The 19,495-nt window shown below is 41.3% G+C and overlaps 1 protein-coding gene across 1 annotated transcript in view; it reads left to right on the plus strand.

Annotated features, from left to right (window-relative positions):
• The window catches only part of vimr2 (vimentin-related 2), a 43,631-nt gene that overhangs the window by 16,531 nt on the left and 7,605 nt on the right, over nucleotides 1-19,495 (plus strand). Inside the window, exons 6-7 of the mRNA XM_060926917.1 lie at nucleotides 8,841-8,978; nucleotides 18,062-18,184. Of these exons, the coding sequence (XP_060782900.1) occupies nucleotides 8,841-8,978; nucleotides 18,062-18,184 (261 nt within the window). The remainder of the gene's footprint in view (nucleotides 1-8,840; nucleotides 8,979-18,061; nucleotides 18,185-19,495) is intronic.

Consider the following 19,495-nt stretch of genomic DNA (forward strand, 5'->3'; position numbering starts at 1 on the left):
GAAGACCCCACCCCCTCACCCTTTGATCTTATCTGCTGACACAGCTCGTTACCTGAGATGGAATTTTTTTCCACACGATCAGTAAGTTGAGGAAAACCCGGACGTTATGATCGCAGGTAAGCATGGTGGAAAGGTCATGGACATGTTCTTACTTCTCAAATTCACCGATATTTCATGATCTCCTTGTCGAAACCTACTTTGTTTCTTACTCTTTCATTTGACACGACAGTCGCCATTTTGTATCTAAACGCGCGTTTGAGAAGTCACATGAGGTGTCGATAATAGTGATCACTTTCACCAGTGTCCACCATTATCGACACCCTGTGGAATTGACATTTTCAACCGTTATAGATCAATCTTTGGGTAACATCGTTGAAGTAGATGAAGTCTAATCTCATCTCATTATCTCTAGCCACTTTATCCTGTTCTACAGGGTCGCAGGCAAGCTGGAGCCTATCCCAGCTGACTACGGGCGAAAGGCGGGGTACACCCTGGACAAGTCGCCAGGTCATCACAGGGCTGACACTTGGGTGGTGTTTACATTAGACTGTATCAGCGGATCATCAGATTAACGTTTTTAAAACGATTCGCGTGCACACAGCAATGCCAATACACGGATACGCTAATCACATGACTAATTAGACGGCACGTCACATGATCCCAGTGCATATCGGGCATGCGCAAGTCACTCACCACTTGCAAGTGGAAGGATGGCAAGCGAACACCACCTCCAGCAGATAAACACACCTGGCTGTGATGTTCATGTTCTCACTGAGTTTAAGCACTTGAAGGAGGTAAATAAGTTGAAATGTGTAAATAAACCTCAGTGCGGCTCAGCGCTTCCTCCTGCGCTCCAAATCACTCCGCCCTGAACAGCGAGTGCCCTCTGTAGGGTGCGCACTCCGGCCCTGCGCAGCTCACAGAGCGCGCGAGTGAAGCGCACGAGCAGTGATTCGGGACTGAGCCGCTGTGTGTGTGATCCCAACGCCAGCGAATCAGGAAGGTGGATGTCACAGTGACGTTGTCCAATGACGACGTCATCTAGAGCTCAGCACTGCGTTTCCTCGTATCTCAATGTTTACACAGCACCGGATCAGATATGAACTGGGTTGAATACGTGGGCCCTGGCGGATTCAAGTTGTTCCGCCTGTGGAGTCGTTTCCCGGCGTTTTAATGTGAACGGACAGTGCATCCGTGACGAAAACGAGACGGATATGGTCTAATGTAAACACCACCATAGATACAGACAACCATTCACACTCACATTCACACCTACGGTCAATTTAGAGTCACCAGTTAACCTAACCTGCATGTCTTTGGACTGTGGGGGAAACCGGAGCACCCGGAGGAAACCCACGCGGACACGGGGAGAACATGCAGACTCCGCACAGAAAGGCCCTCGCCGGCCACGGGGCTTGAACCTGGATCTTCTTGCTGTGAGGCTACAGCGCTAACCACTACACCACCGTGCCGCCAGTAGATGAAGTACTTTTAAAAAAAATTAAATAAAAGTGCTGTGATTTTATAATTTTTTTTCTGATTCATAAAAGAATGGAATGTTTATAGAGTATTTGGAATCATATTGCAATAAATAGAATTAGAGCAGAATTAAATTCCGAGCATATTAAAAAAATGACATGCTTGAAATATTCACATTTTTCTATTCCATTCAGAAAATATCTACCACATGTATTACAATATCAGTAGACATTTTATATTTTGGTTCAAGGAATGACATGCGACCTTTGACCTGGATTTTCATGTGGTTACAATATCAATCGCCTGTTGACATTTATCGGTAAACTACAAAACTAGACATTAATACAAACAACGACGAATGATTAACAAAATGTGATCTACGAAAATACTTTGAAAATTGGAACAAAAAGATTTTCTTTTTTTTTTTTTAAAGATATTTTTTTGGGCTTTTTGCACCTTTATTGGATAGGACAGTGTAGAGACAGGAAATGAGCGGGAGAGAGAGACGGGAAGGGATCGGGAAATGACCTTGGGCCGGAATCGAACCCGGGTCGCCCGCATTCATGGTATGGCGCCTTAACCACCTGAGCCACGACGCCCCCAACAAAAAGATTTTCTGACACAGGTTCAATATTATCAGTTCATTTGTTTACAAACATTAGAATTACTTCCTCATTTACGTAAACACCGACATCGATATAGTTATATTTTGTACTAAATATAAGTCTATGTAAAACAAATTGGAAATAAAAACTTTTTTTTAACTTAATACCACATACCGATTAATTTTTTTAATAAATAATCATCTGGATGTTGATAACTGTGGACAAAGGTGTCGATAATTGTGGAACGGTGTCACGTGATCTGATACACTAAGTAATCGGGAATCAACTCGGGTTTTTTTTTCCAGTGGAAGTTTGAGTAATTATTCATGCACAATTTACGTATTGAAAGTCTTTTCTACTTTTGCAACGTTAAGGTGTTGATAATTGTAGCCGCCGCTCTGTTACATTTCAGTGAGTGACAAAAGTATGTGAACCTTTGCTTTCAGTACCTGTTCCACAGATGTGCGGTCAGGGTAGGCAGGGTAGGCACTGCCTACCTTAGGTAAATTTCATTAAAATAAAAACCAACACTTGTTTTTAAAAAATATATTGTTGAGAGTTCACATTCACCTCCAAAACATTGAGTTGGAACAAATGAGTTGTTAAAAGTACATTTACGTCTCCGAAGACCGATCAAAAACCCAAGTTATCGCACGATGCAAAGCACCCAGGCTTTGGCAGGTTGTCGCGGGAACGCGCAATCCTCCGCTCGCATTTCGAAGACCAGGGTAGGCTCCCTTTGGATCTGCCTGTCTTGACTTCAACGCTGCCAATATAGGGGGGTTGCGCATGCGTATTATGTATCGCATAGACAGTCTATGGGGAGCAAAAGCTCAGCTTTTGCCGCAGCGGGAATATGCGAGCCAATCACAGTGGTCAAAATTAAAAATTGTTACATTGCACATGAAGTGCCTACTGTCTGTGCTATATGCCCCACACACTGTATTTTGAGCACGTTAGCGAAAACTTCACAGGTGAATATGTCTACAATTGCACACTTAAAGTGTTTCAACAAACTTGATTACCAGCAGAAGTTGCTTACAATCAATCGAGGTAGGCCAACACCCCCTCTTAACGATTTCCATCAGCGAAAGGGGCAGAAAATTGTACGTACATTCCAGCCGGAATGGTACAACAGAAAAGAGTGGCTTTGCGGGTGTGAAGTTAGCAAGTGTCTGTTCTGCTTCCCCTGTCTGCTGTTCTCCAAACAGCGTGACAATGTGTGGGTATGTGCCGGCTACACTGATTTAAACAACCTGCCCACTGCATTGGCCAAACATGAAAGATCAAATGTACACATCCAAAATCAAATAGCATTGAAAACATTTGGGAAGGGGACTCCAATAAATTTAGCTTTGGACGAGGCCAATCGACTGCAAATTTCCATGCATAATGCAAAAGTTCGCGAAAACCGTGAGATACTAAAGGATTTGATTCGTGCCACTTGCTACCTTGCCACGCAGGAGCTAGCGTTTAGGGGGAGGGATGAAACCACTGATTCAGCTAACAGGGGGAATTATGTGGAGTTGTTAAACGCATTTGCGGAGAAAGATGAGCGTCTGAAGATGCATCTTGAAACATCATCGGTTTTCAGTGGTACATCTATGTCTGAACTATGGGGTAGGGTCGCAAGGCGGAAGCCTTTTCTTACAAAGAAAAACATCCAGGCCTGGCTAAATTTTGCAAAAAAAAAAAATCACCTCTCCCAAAAGCATGTGGGAAAATGTGTTATGGTCTGATGAAACCAAGGCTGAACTTTTTGGTCACAATTCCAAAAGGTATGTTTGGTGCAAAAACAACACTGCGCATCACCAAAAGAACACCATATCCACGGTGAAGCATGGTGGTGGCAGCATCATGTTTTGGGGTTGTTTTTCTTCAGCTGGAACAGGGGCTTTAGTCAAGGTGGAGAGAATTATGAACAGTTCTAAATACCAGTCAACTTTTGGCCCAAAACCTTCAGGTGTCTGCTAGGAAGATGAAGAGGAATTTCATCTTTCAGCACAACAATGACTCCAAGCATACATCAAAATCAACAAAAGAATGGCTATCTATCTATCTATCTATCTATCTATCTATCTATCTATCTATCTATCTATCTATCTATCTATCTATCTATCTATCTAATCACAGCATGAAAAAGTGCACAGCATGTGTCACTGCCTACCCTGCCATAGGGCTCACCGCACGCCACTGGTTAAAACCCCCTTGTGCAGCAACTAAACATTTCTGGTAACTGTGCATCAGTCCTGCACATCAGCTTAGAGGAATTTTAGCCCATACCTCTGTACAGAACAGCTTCAACTCTGGGATGTTGGTGGGTTTCCTCACATGAACTGCTCGCACAACATTTCTGTTGGATTAAAGTCACGACATTGACTTGGCCATTCCAAAACATGAATTGTATTCTTCTTTAACCATTCTTTGCTAGAATGGCTCGTGTGCTTAGGGTCATTGTCTTGCTGTATGACCCACTTTCTTTTGTGATTCAGTTCACGGACAGATGTCTTGACATATTCCTTTAAAATTTGCTGGTGTAGATCTCTTGCACTGATGTCACATTTATGCTCGCAACCATTGCTACCCTGGGGAACAAGCGAACTTTGTTTACATACTGTTCACATACTGAAGCCAAGTGAAGATGTCTGGCTTCTGTTGTGTGAAGAAAACTACAGCTAAATAAGCTCTACTACTGGATCACTTGGATAATCTTAGTCAGAAAGAAGCGAATGATAGATATATGTGGAAATGAGAGTTTATTTGCCATACAAAATTCCTCAAAACGACCAGAGTGACAGTGCAGATTTGTAGCCCAGTGTTAGCATTAGCTACGTGTTGGAATATACCTTCTTTTTCCTGAAGAGTCCCGACACGGAAGAACAGTTTAAAAAAAAAAACCTACAAAAGCAAGAAAACCTTCTTTGTGTAAAGACTTTTTCCTGGCATCAGCTTTTGGGAACAGAATGTTGCGAAAGCTTTACTCTCAAAGGACTCCGACCTGAACTGTGTGCTGGATGGTATTCCCACCGCTCCATGTCTCATCAACTCCAAGGGCATCTAGTTACACAGCTTATTATTGTTAAAACTATATCTGAAGTGTTATTATTTGTAAAATAAAATATCTTGCTCTAGACTTTCAAACAATGTTGTAAGATTTAATTTTATCTAATAGTGGATGGTACAACAATTACAAACGCTAACAGAATCAGCACATTGCAGTTGTAGCTATAGTCATATAGTAACTACACTAGTATAATCACCCCTGCAATAATAATTTCAATAAATGGTTAATGTTCAGTTCCCTCTTCATTTATTCTCTATTCAAAAGGCACAACTGATTCACACAGCTTGATGAATGTGTAACGGACAATAACAATTTTATCCGAAATAGTTTTTCCTACCTTGGTTGATTGATTTCCATTTCACACGCATGCAGCTGTTGTAAAATGAAGTCTGTGTGTGTAGAACACTTTCGAACTGTAGGTTCATTACTACACTCGGGACATTTTGCACAGGACTGGGATCCTCAGATAACAGAAACAAAGCTCCAGTGCTCTCTGCTCTTAATCTTTTCTGTTCTTTCAGGATATATTGCGCATGTCGCTCCTTGTTGATTTTTACTGAGTTATGTCCGAGTTATTTGAAACCAATCTGGGTTTTCTGTATCGAATAAGGAAGCGGCTTCACCTGTAAGGAAATCAAACACTTTCATGAAGAAGCGAACTCGAATGCGAGCAGAAAAAATAAAACGAGATTCTTAAGCAAATTCCTTCCGACTTTCGATATCTTAAAAATACATTTTAAATACAATCACAAATTTCTCTGGAGTTTTTTTTTTTTCAGGCTTAGCTCTTCTCTTCGTAATCTCTTTAACCACTCCTTTCTTTGTTGTTCTTGAAGCATTTGCTTCTCTGTTAACATTTTTCTTGATCGCGGGGAGACGGTAATACCTTTTATCTATTTCTCGATTCGAACAACCAAAAACAGCACAAAAATGAACCGTATTGAAGACAGATTAAGCCTTGCTTACACGAAAGACGGTGTCTCTTTGACCCCCAGGTGTAATTATCACGTGATATGTGACCTCATGCGCAAGGGGTCTGTAGCTCAGAATTCATTGTTTCATCAATGATGGCAAGTCATCTTGGCCCAGATGCAGCAAAACCGGCCCAAACTATCATACTACCACCACCATGTTTCTCAGATAGGATAAGGTTCTTATGCTAGAATGCAGTGTTTTCCTTTCCCCAAACAAAAACCTTCTCATTTAAACCAAAATTTTTTATTTCATTCTCATCCATCCACAAGATTTTTCCAGTAGCCTCTTCTGGCTTCTCCACGTGATCTTTAGAAAACTGTAGTCTGGTAGCAGTGTTCTTTTTGGGGAGCATTAGCTTTGCCTTTTCAACCTGCCATGCACACCAGTGTTCCTCTCATGGTGGACTTAGGAAAATGAACCCAATGTGAGGGAGGTCTTTCGTTGGGTTCCTTTGTGACCTCGCAGACTATTACACGCCTCGCTCTTAGAACGATCTTTGTTGGTCAGCTGCTCCTGGAGAGGGTAACAGTGATTCTTGAATTTGCTCCATCTGTCTGAATGTGGACTGGTGGAGTCCATAGCGCTTGAGAGATTTTTAGTTTTGTAACCTTTTCCAGCATGATGAGCATCGATTTTTTTTTCTGAGGTCCTCAGAAATCTCCTTTGTTCATACAATGATGCACTTTCACAAACATATGTGGTGAAGATCAGACATTGACAGTCCTGTTCTTTAATAAAACAGGCCAAACACTCGCACCTGATTGTTGCCCCACTGATGAAAACAGTGGATCGTTTTCCTCAATAAATAAATGACCAAGTATAACATTTTTGTCTCACTTGTTTAATTGGGTTCTCTTTACCTACTTTTAGGACTTGTGTGAGAATCTGATGTTGTTTTAGGTCATTTGATGCAGAATTATGGAAAATTCTGAAGGGTTCACAAACTTTCAAGCACCACTGTATTTTTGATAGCTGTCATTAACCAGGCTTGGAGTACTCGAGTCTGACTCCTGCCCTAATTTTAAGGACTCGTGACTTGACTCGGACTTGAGCACTGATGACTTGGACTCGGACTCGTGCGTTAGCTTCATTCAGACTTGTAAACTGGAGATGAGGACTCCAATTTTTTCGGGGGATATAGAAATGGGTTCTGTCCATCCAGTCACATTTTTGTTTCTGGGCCGTATCTTTAAAACTACTGAAGATATCTTCATGAAACTTTGTATACATATCAAGCAACATGTGAACTGGTGCCTTTTGCTATTTTGGATTTTAAAAAAAAAAACTATTTTTCAAATTTTTATCTAAAAAATAGATTTTGACTTGGTTTCTAAGAGCAATGTTCGTTTCCGGAGCATATATTCAAAACTATTCATGATACAGATTTGGAACTTGGTATACATGTTAACAAGGTGATGTAGATGTGCCTTTTCATACTAAGAAATTTGAGAACTTTTAATTTTTCATGTTTCCATGGAAACAGTTTCAGACTTAGTCTCTCAGGTTAGTCTTGGGGTATGGTAGGTTTTGTTTCCGGAGCAGAACTTGAGAACTATGAGTGGTATGGTCTTGAAAGTTGGTTTATGTGTTGATTAAGTCATGTATATGTGCATTTTGATCCTCAGAAATGTGAGAAATTTAAATTTTTCGCTCACCTGGACCAGAGGTCTGCTGGGCTTATGCCATGGGCTGCTGAGGTCAGTGTAAAGAGGTAGGGTTGGTTTCCTGCAGCAGAACTTGAAAAACGTGACAAATAATATCTTGAAACTTTGTAGATAGTTTGTATACAGGGCGGGGGATATAGAAGACTGTCTTCTTGCTCTTTATTTTTTGTAATATGCCATAATACTTTGGCATACGATATTTATATCCACATTAATTTTTGTACTAATTCTGTGCAAGAGTGTCAAACCTGTGCACCTTGGCGCGTACATCAGATAGACTCTTGGTGTGCTCTGGACAGCACGTGCATCAAGCGGACTCTCACACCGTAAACGACTCGCACCTGCACGGGATTAAGGCACGATTAGCGCGCCTATATAAAAACTGTGAAAATGCACTTACTTTGCGAAGTATTGAGCTGTGTTGCTGAGAGTTGTTTGGTTTCCTGATCCCTGATTTCCTGTTTCTCATCTTTGATTCTGCCTCATCTACAATAGCCTGTTTGTGCCTCGCTCGATCTATTGCCTGTTTCACTGTTGTATGATTTTGCCTGCCGTTCTGGATTGTTTACCGTCTTCACTTGTATTAGTAAACACACCTTCTGCACTTACATCCGTCTCCCAATCATCGTTGACAGAACACTTTGCACTCCCTGATAAAGAGAGTGCACATTCACCTGTTCATATGGCATGTTTAGGAACAAACTCATGTTAATGGTGCTGAAACACCCACCGTCAAATGATGCGGTTGGAGTCTTGTTCTCAGGCTCAACTTGAAATTTTCTTTAATGACTTGGACTTGAACACTGGGGACTCGAGACTGGACTCGGACTCGAGTTTTAGTGACTCAACTACAACACTGACATTAACAGGGTATTTAAAGCAACTCACATTCTCTGAATAACTCTGCTGCATTTATTATTATTATTATTATTATTATTATTATTATTATTATTCAGACAAGAATAATGAACATTGGTATCGAAGAATTTAGAGGAGCATGAACTGTAACATGAAGACAGAAATGTAACCTCTTAATGGTGTGCTGGTCCACAGGGGATTGAGAGTGTGTGTGAGCCTCCAGCTGAATATCAGGATGATCCAGCTGTCTCTCTGAAATTCCCCTCCATCGATCTCACTCCAGCCATCACGATTATCAAGGACTACTACTGCCAGCTGGCTGAAAGCCTACAGGTACATTATGGGTATATTTAGAGTCTGTTCTACCCTGACACCAAACCCTTTTAAACATGCAGTTGTGTTGATATGTGACACTTCACACAAGCTAGGAAAGATTTATTCTGTCCTAAAACAGATCAGAGAAGCCACTTTGCGCATGGTTTAGCCTTCATGTCTTCCTTCAACTGTCTGTTCAAGGCCTCAAGCTCATTGTCATTCAAGTCCGTTATGTAATTGTGAACTCGTCACACTATTTAATACAGTGGTGCTTGAAAGTTTGTGAACCCTTTAGAATTTTCTATATTTCTGCATAAATCTCATCTCATTATCTCTAGCCGCTTTATCCTTCTACAGGGTCGCAGGCAAGCTGAAGCCTATCCCAGCTGACTACGGGCGAAAGGCGGGGTACACCCTGGACAAGTTGCCAGGTCATCACAGGGCTGACACATAGACACAGACAACCATTCACACTCACATTCACACCTACGGTCAATTTAGAGTCACCAGTTAACCTAACCTGCATGTCTTTGGACTGTGGGGGAAACCGGAGCACCCGGAGGAAACCCACGCGGACACGGGGAGAACATGCAAACTCCGCACAGAAAGGCCCTCGCCGGCCACGGGGCTCGAACCCGGACCTTCTTGCTGTGAGGCGACAGCGCTAACCACTACACCACCGTGCCGCCTATTTCTGCATAAATATGACCTAAAATATCATCAGATTTTCACACAAGTCCTAAAAGTAGATAAAGAGAACCCAGTTAAACAAAGGAGACAAAAAATATTATACTTGGTCATTTATTTATTGAGGAAAATGATCCAATATTACATATCTGTGAGTGGCAAAAGTATGTGAACCTCTAGGATTAGCAGTTAATTTGAAGGTGAAATTAGAGTCAGGTGTTTTCAATCAATGGGATGACAATCAGGTGTGAGTGGGCACCCTGTTTTATTTAAAGAACAGGGATCTATCAAAGTCTGATCTTCACAATACAGTTTAGTGGAAATGTATCATGGCACGAACAAAGGAGATTTCTGAGGGCCTCAGAAAAAGCGTTGTTGATGCTCATCAGGCTGGAAAAGGTTACAAAACCATTTCTGAAGAGTTTGGACTCCACCAATCCACAGTCAGACAGATTGTGTACAAATGGAGGAAATTCAAGACCATTGTTACCCTCCCCAGGAGTGGTCAACCAACAAAGATCACTCCAAGAGGAAGGTGTGTAATAGTCAGTAAGGTCACAAAGGACCCCAGGGTGACTTCTAAGCAACTGAAGGCCTCTCTCACATTGGCTAATGTTAATGTTCATGAGTCCACCATCAGGAGAACACTGAACAACAATGGTGTGCATGGCAGGGTTGCAAGGAGAAAGCCACTGCTCTCCAAAAAGAGCATTGCTGCTCGTCTGCAGTTTGCTAAAGATCACGTGGACAAGCCAGAAGGCTATTGGAAAAATGTTTTGTGGACAGATGAGACCAAAATAGAACTTTTTGGTTTAAATGAGAAGCGTTATGTTTGGAGAAAGGAAAACACTGCATTCCAGCTTAAGAACCTTATCCCATCTGTGAAACATGGTGGTGGTCGTATCATGGTTTGGGCCTGTTTTGCTGCATCTGGGCCAGGACGGCTTGCCATCATTGATGGAACAATGAATTCTGAATGATACCAGCGAATTCTAAAGGAAAATGTCAGGACATCTGTCCATGAACTGAATCTCAAGAGAAGGTGGGTCATGCAGCAAGACATCGACCCTAAGCACACAAGTCGTTCTACCAAAGAATGGTTAAAGAAGAATAAAGTTAATGTTTTGGAATGGCCAAGTCAAAGTCCTGACCCTAATCCAATCGAAATGTTGTGGAAGGACCTGAAGCGAGCAGTTCATGTGAGGAAACCCACCAACATCCCAGAGTTGAAGCTGTTCTGTACGGAGGAATGGGCTAAAATTCCTCCAAGCTGGTGTGCAGGACTGATCAACAGTTACCGGAAACGTCTAGTTGCAGTTATTGCTGCACAAGGGGGGTCACACCAGATACTGAAAGCAAAGGTTCACATACTTTTGCCACTCACAGATATATAATATTGGATCATTTTCCTCAATGAATAAATGACCAAGTATAATATTTTCATCTAATTTGTTTAACTGGGTTCTCTTTATCTACTTTTAGGACTTGTGTGAAAATCTGATGATGTTTTAGGTCATATTTATGCAGAAATATAGAAAATTCTAAAGGGTTCACAAACTTTCAAGCACCACTGTATATGATATTTTCCATCTGTCTGACCATCTCCTCAGTGTAAATAAGGCATAGATGAGCCAGGTGAATAAAATAATTGATGAATTGTCTGTTCATTTTAACGACAATAAACTCATATATTTTAATTTCGACCTGTTTTCATACGGTTAAACTGAAGAACTGGATCACTTATGTGTATCGTCCTTTTTTTGAGAGTAATAGAGCGGCGGCTACAATTATCGACACCTTAACGATCTTTTGGCCGTTGCAAAAGTAGAAAAGACTTTCGGTATGTAAACTGTGCATGGATAATTACTCAAACTCCCACTGGGGAAAAATTAATTGATTCCTGATTACTTAGCGTATCAGATCACGTGACACCGTTCCACAATTATCGACATCCAGATGGTTATTTATAAAAAAAAATCGGTATGTGGTACGTATTAAGTTAACAAAACAGTTTTTGTTTCAAATTTGTTTGACTTAGACTTGTATTTAGTCCAAAATATCTTTTAAATAAATATATCGATGTCGGTGTTTATGTAAATGAGGAAGTAAGTCTAATGTTTGTAAACAAATGAACTGATAATGTTGAACCTGTGTCAGAAAATCTTTTTGTTCCACTTTCAAAGTATTTTCATAGATCACATTTTGTTAATCAATCGTTGTTGTTTGTATTAATTTCTAGTTTTGTAGTTTAGCGATAAATGTCAACAGGCAACTGACATACCCTGTGTCCGAAATGACTCACTATATAGTGAGTTCACCATTTTGTAGTGCTGTCCGAATGTATAGTGAGAATTATTGCACCCTATGTAGTGCACTCATAGTATCCCACAATGCATCATGAGAAGTTGTGTACAATCGATGGTCACTAACAAAGCAATATATACCATCATGCGTTGCGGTTGCACTGAAAAAAAAAAGTGTGTTGGGGTGAATGGACGGAGGAAGAAACACATTATAAACGGATATTCAAGTGCAATTAAAAATAGTATGAGAATAGGAAAAAACTGCTAAAATCGAATCAGACAGAGAAAATACAAGAATAAAGTTCCAGTGCAGAGCGAGGAATTAATCAAAAGCCTCAAATTTGATTTAATAAAAGGCAGCGGCAAAGAAGAAAGTATTCAGCCTTGATTTAAAAGAACTTAAAGATGCAGCAGACACAAAGTACTTAGGATTTATTAATGTAGGAAATACGCTCTGTATAATATGTATTTACAACCCCGATTCCAAAAAAGTTGGGACAAAGTACAAATTGTAAATAAAAATGGAATGCAATAATTTACAAATCTCAAAAACTGATATTGTATTCACAATAGAACATAGACAACATATCAAATGTCGAAAGTGAGACATTTTGAAATTTCATGCCAAATATTGGCTCATTTGAAATTTCATGACAGCACACATCTCAAAAAAGTTGGGACAGGGGCAATAAGGTGACTTCCACACGACAACGGCAACGAGATTTTATTAAAAAAAATATTGCGTCCACATGGGCAACGGATCAGTAAAATATCAGGTACATATGGCAACGCAACGCTTGCTGAAAACGATGCAATACACATGCCACACCTCTAGAGGTGCTGTAAGACAGTCCCATCGGAGACACCAGAACAATAGAAGAAGTAGACGCATGCGCATAAACCCCTTCTACCCGATGTGAAGCACTGTCAGGAACAAACACACAACAAGAAGAAGATGGCTGCGACTACGTGAGGAAATTGTGCCTTCTGTGTGTACAAATTAGTTTTATTAGTGTGCATAGTTTTATATAACTTAATTTTCTTATTGTGTGTGAACATTTTGAAAAGCATTTTTATATAATTTAGATAACTTATGTTGTGTGTGAACATTTTGAAAAGCAGTCTTATCCAATAAAAAAAAGAAATTCAAGAAATGGTTCAGTTACTTGTTTATTTAAAAGAAAAGCTGTATACAAAAGTGAATGCAATGCAGTGGTTCATACAAAACAGCGAGAGTGCTGCTTGTTCTAGTCATGTGGTCGTGACGTCATCGTAAACAAATCCGTTCTACTCCTCCAGACGACTTCGCAACGGCGCCGTTGCCAGATTTTTCCACTCTGGAACCCGTTCTCAAAAAATATCATTGTGGGGCACCCAAAACGCCGGTGCCGTGTGGACGCCAGGCCGAAACAATAAACGATTTTATCAGATTCACCTGAATCCGTTGCCGTGTGGACAAGGCCTGAGAGGCTGGAAAAGTTAAAGGTACAAAAAAGGAACAGCTGGAGGACCAAATTGCAACTCATTAGGTCAATTGGCAATAGGTCATTAATATGACTGGGTATAAAAAGAGCATCTTGGAGTGGCAGCGGCTCTCAGAAGTAAAGATGGGATGAGGATCACCAATCCCCCTAATTCTGCGCCGACAAATAGTGGAGCAATATCAGAAAGGAGTTCGACAGTGTAAAATTGCAAAGAGTTTGAACATATCATCATCTACAGTGCATAATATCATCAAAAGATTCAGAGAATCTGGAAGAATCTCTGTGCGTAAGGGTCAAGACCGGAAAACCATACTGGGTGCCCATGATCTTCGGGCCCTTAGACGGCACTGCATCACATACAGGCATGCTTCTGTATTGGAACTCTCAAAATAGGCTCAGGAATATTTCCAGAGAACATTATCTGTGAACACAATTCACCGTGCCAGCCGCCGTTGCCAGCTAAAACTCTATAGTTCAAAGAAGAAGCCGTATCTAAACATGATCCAGAAGCGCAGACGTCTTCTCTGGGCCAAGGCTCATTTAAAATGGACTGTGGCAAAGTGGAAAACTGTTCTGTGGTCAGACGAATCAAAATTTGAAGCTCTTTATGGAAGTCAGGGACGCCATGTCATTCGGACTAAAGAGGAGAAGGACGACCCAAGTTGTTATCAGCGCTCAGTTCAGAAGCCTGCATCTCTGATGGTATGGGGTTGCATTAGTGCGTGTGGCATGGGCAGCTTACACATCTGGAAAGACACCGTCAATGCTGAAAGGTATATCCAGGTTCTACAGCAACATATGCTCCCATCCAGACGACATGTCTTTCAGGGAAGACCTTGCATTTTCCAACATGACAATGCCAAACCACACACTGCATCAATTACAGCATCATGGCTGCGTAGAAGAAGGGTCCGGGTACTGAACTGGCCAGCCTGCAGTCCAGATCTTTCACCCATAGAAAACATTTGGCGCATCATAAAACGGAAGATACGACAAAAAAGACCTAAGACAGTTGAGCAACTAGAATCCTACATTAGACAAGAATGGGTTAACATTCCTATCCCTAAACTTGAGCAACTTGTCTCCTCAGTCCCCAGACGTTTACAGACTGTTGTAAAGAGAAAAGGGGATGTCTCACAGTGGTAAACATGGCCTTGTCCCAACTTTTTTGAGATGTGTTGTTGTCATGAAATTTAAAATCATGTAATTTTTCTCTTTAAATGATACATTTTTTCAGTTTAAACATTTGATATGTCATCTATGTTCTATTCTGAATAAAATATGGAATTTTGAAACTTCCACATCATTGCATTCCGTTTTTATTTACAATTTGTACTTTGTCCCAGTTTTTTTTGGAATCGGGGTTGTATCACAAAGATACATGCATGGATTTATTATTTTTGAAACCCACCAGCCGACTGATCTGCCGCGTTTTAATTGTGCGACAGTAATGACGTAAATAACGGTGCAGCGGAGTAGTGTCCGAAAGTGTTTTTTAATTTTACCAATGAGCTCACTATATAGTCCTCTATATAGAATTCCCTATATGGTGAGTAGGGAGTAGTGAACGGGTGAGCGATTTTGGACACAGGGATTGTAACCACATGAAAATCCAGGTCAAAGGTCGCATTTCATTCCTCAAACCAAAATATAAACTGTCTACTGATATTGTAATGTGTGGTAGATATTTACAGCAAACTGCAAAAAAAAAATCTGAATGGAATAGAAAAATGTGAATATTTCAAGCATGTAATTTGTTATATGCTCGGAATTTAATTCTGCTCTAATTCTATTTATTGCAATCGGATTCCAAATACTATATAAACATTCCATTCTGTTATGAATCAGAAAAAAATGATTATAAATCACAGCACTTTTATTTTTTTAAAGTACTTCATCTACTTCAACTACGTTACCGAAAGTCGATCCATAACGGTTGTAAATCAGGGCCGATTTCTCAGAGACAACAAGGGAAGCCGAGCTTCCCCTAAAATTCTCTCCCCAAACTGCGGCATCTATGACGTTGAATTCTCATTAAAACAATAACTTGCATAACATAATATATGCCCAAGATTGTATTTACGTTCATAACTATCCTGTAACTTATTTGAGTGATGTCTGACGAACTTGCAGTTCTCTACGAGAATCACCTTTGCTGCCAGGCTGTAACCAGCGTTGCCAGATACTGCTGACGTTTTCCAGCTAAAATATGTTCAAAACCCGCCAAAATGCACTTAAAACCGCCCAATCTGGCAACACTGGCTGTAACCTTTCTTATTTCAATGGGCTCTATGCGCTGGCAGCCGGGTATCCGTTGCAGTCTATGAGAGGGCTCTGAACAGCCAATTTCGGCTAGTTGTTATTGGTTAAAATCAACAAAATCGTCACTTCCAGGGAAGCCGGGCTTCTCTGGGACTAAATGAGACAGTGGGAGGGGCAAGAAGCCGGGCTGATGAAGGATTATTGGAGGTAGTGTTTGAAAGACATGAGGAGGGCGGGCTCTGTACTTTGGCGTCGGCGAGGAACACGGAAGCATGATCAGTCAGTCCCTAGCGGATGTCGAGAAAGTGTAGTCGTGTGCCAAAGTGCTGTCCGACTTTCTTTTCATATAAACGTTTCTTCTCATTGATGTCTCTGTACATTACTCTGTAAATAAATGTAAATATTACTCGTTGTGCTCCGTTAACTTTCATCCATTCTATCAGTTTGATCATTCGCGAATTCACTCGTTTATTTCATTTGTAGTTCAATCTGGTTGTAGGCTAGCTTGAGCCTTATTGGGATCTGCAGTGCTAGCTGCTAACAGAAATTGGTGAAGTCTCTGGAAAGCACAACCAGCTAGTATGACAGGGTCACAGACCATTTTCTGGAAAAGGAGCGGAGGGCAGAATTTGTGTATAAATAGTGTGCATCATATAATGTTCATGAATCTGAAGTGTGTATATTGTTCAGTAATGTTAAGAGAATGGTGGGCTCTGTGTTATAGGTTATACCTGGGTATAATATTCAAGGTTCTGTGTGTTGCATAGCCTACCTGGTTATGAATTTCCAGACTGTGTTGCAGAAGATGTTCAAGGATGTGTTGCACAGCTGGGTGTTGTGTTAAAGACTCTGTGTTGCATATCAGGGTATGATGTTCAAGGCTCTTCGTTGAATAGCCAGTGATTTTTGGATGTTTGATATTTTTGATTAAGGATATGAGGCACTAGCTTGGCAAGCCAGACTATAAAATGAAATGTACAAGCAAAAATACTTTCTGCCACTAGGTAGGGTTGTCTAGTTCACTATGCTAATGGGGCACACCTTTCTATGCTTTGATATCCGGCCTACAGGTTTTACGATGAATGCGTAAAATGGGCTTCCCCTGTTTTAAAAACCAGCAGCCGCCACTGTTGTAAATGTCACTTAATTCTACAGGGTGTCGATAATGGTGGACACTGGTGAAAGTGATCACTATTATCGACACCTCACGTAATTCTCAAACGCGCGTTTAGATACAAAACGGCGACTGTCAAATGAAAGAGTAAGAAACAAAGTAGGTTTGAAATACGTGAAATACGGTGAATTTGAGAAGTAAAAACATGTCTGTGATCTTTCCACCATGCTTACCTGCGATGATAACGTCCGGGTTTTCCTCAAATTGCTGATCGTGCTGAAAAAAAATTCCATATCTGGTAACGAGCTGTGTCATCAGACGACAAGATCAAAGGGCGAGGGGGAGGGTCTTCCGGTTGATTTAATTAACCAGTAATAACTGATGTACTTGAAATTCACATTTGTAGAATTGTTTTTTATTGGTAAATCTTTAATAGGTGTCGATAATTATGGACTGTCGATAATTGTAGGCGCCGCTGCAGTAATGGCGTGCTACATTACTATAATTTTTGAAAAACAGCCCTGTCCACTTTTTTTCCCCTTCCCCCAGCACAGAGCATTACTGTGTGCTCAGTGGCTTATGAGAAGTTTTTTTTCTTCTTCAGAGGTCATCCTCTAGTACCATTCCCCTTTGACCCTGCTTGCCCTTAGAATGGTGACTCTACACTGGGTCACGGCCAGTAATCAGTGTCCTGGCCTCCTTCCCAGGCTCCTTGGCAGTTTGGTAAGAGAACTGTTGCACTGGGATGTTGGCTTCAGTTGTCTCTCGAGAGCCTTCAGCGTTTTGTGAATGTGTGTGTATTAGAGAGATTTTCAAAGAGAGTGGGTTTTCCTTTCTAGGCAGCTATGTTAAACTCTGCAGTTGTTCTCTCTGGGTCCCTGTTCTCCTTTGTACTTTTTGTCTGCTTTTCTCTTCCCTGTGGCACCTGGATCCAGGGCCCATCTTTGAGTCTGGGCCTCATTACTGCTCCAAAGGGGCCAATTGTCTCGGTCACAATTGATCGTGATTGGGTCTTGGACTAATGATAATTACCAGCTGATTTTGGCTCATCATGCTAGCTTACGTGATGGCCCCTCATTTGCTTTTCTTTCGCCCTGCGTTAATTGGGAACAAGTATGAGGTAATGTAAGAGGAGGATTAATCGGCCGTGCTCACATCCTACTCCCTGTATACGCCAGAGTCACTTTGTGCAGTAAGATGATCTGAGTGATCGGACGTGACCGATGCAGTATGCTTTTCTTTTGTTAACAGTTTGAGTCCGGGTCCGTTGCAATTGCCAGAGGAGAAGAGAAGGGGAGGATCTTGGAAACGTCTACTGGAGGGAAGGTTAAGGATTATCCGGAGGTGATGGACGTGAATGGTCTGAAGGAGCTGGTGAGTGACGCTACTTCCTCAGCGCTGTATTCGAACCACTGACCTGCTGGTTAAACAGACCGATCCTTCTACTGTTTTTTTTTTTTCTGAACATTTCGATCCCCTGTGATTTGAAATGATTTCAAGCCCGTGATAGCTCTCGCCAGATTAGTGCTGAAAGCCCTTCAACGTTTCTGCTCTAATGATCCAAACAAGTGCTTAGGAGTCATGAGAGGTCAGAAGGCTGAACAGAAACGCCAGGGAATAAAGCACGAGTGTGCCTGTGACAGGAGTGTTTACACTGAGTGATAACACTGGGAGATGTGAGTGCTGCAGCGTCTCCATACTAGTGTTTATCTGTCTTCTAAAGTGATCACATTTCACAGTCTGCCAGCCAGCTCTTCCCCCTTTCTTCTGTATAAACTTCACACATCCCAGCTGGGTCTCAGGAGAAAGCAGCAGTAATAACATGGCCCAGTAATAACAACACCTCACCCCGTCAACCATCATTTCTCACTCAAGGTTTTTATTTGGGTTTCATTTGTAAACAGCTGTTTATGAAGACGCACTTATAGCACCTTAGTCAGTGGTAAAAAATATGAAAGAAGGATTTGCTGGAGATGACTTGCGACCACGTGATCAAAATGTCCGACGTCATGAGCGTCCGCCATAATGGCGGATCTACAAAGCAACTAGGATGGCAGCCGCTGAAAGTGTGTCTGCGAACAATGCCGAATTTTCTCACTCAGTGCGTTTACATGCACATCCAAATCGAGCTACTGTCGGTAATCGAGCTAAGGGTCCCAGCAGGGGTGCCAGAGAAATCCAATCCTACATGCACACAAGGGAATCGAGCTATCGTGTGAGGTACATTGTGCACCCGAGCCATAGGTGGCGCTACACGCCCCATCGTGTTGGTACACTTCCGGTTGTCGTCATGAAGAAGAGCTATTCAAGAGTATAAACAAAGTTATCAGCAGTGTTGCCAGATACTGCTGACGTTTTCCAGCCCAAAACATGTTCAGATCCGCCAAAATGCACTTAAAACCGCCCAATCTGGCAACACTGGCAGTTCTGTGTTCACAAGTTCCGTGCTCAAGCTGTTAGGCTTGCTCTAACAGACTGTATGGCTCCTGCGCAGACCACTGTTTTGTAAGACAACTTATTTTGCACAATTGTATATTTTTCTAAAGTCCATTTTTTGCTTACAAAAAAAATTTTTTTTTTGCTTACAATTTACAGTATTACAGATGTACTGTATTTGGTGATACAGTAAGTGAGCTAAATTTTAACAGCGCAAACAATGCCACAAAAAGAAAAGATTCATGCCGT

This window comes from Neoarius graeffei, chromosome 8 (assembly GCF_027579695.1).
Source record: "Neoarius graeffei isolate fNeoGra1 chromosome 8, fNeoGra1.pri, whole genome shotgun sequence".
Lineage (NCBI taxonomy): Eukaryota > Metazoa > Chordata > Actinopteri > Siluriformes > Ariidae > Neoarius > Neoarius graeffei.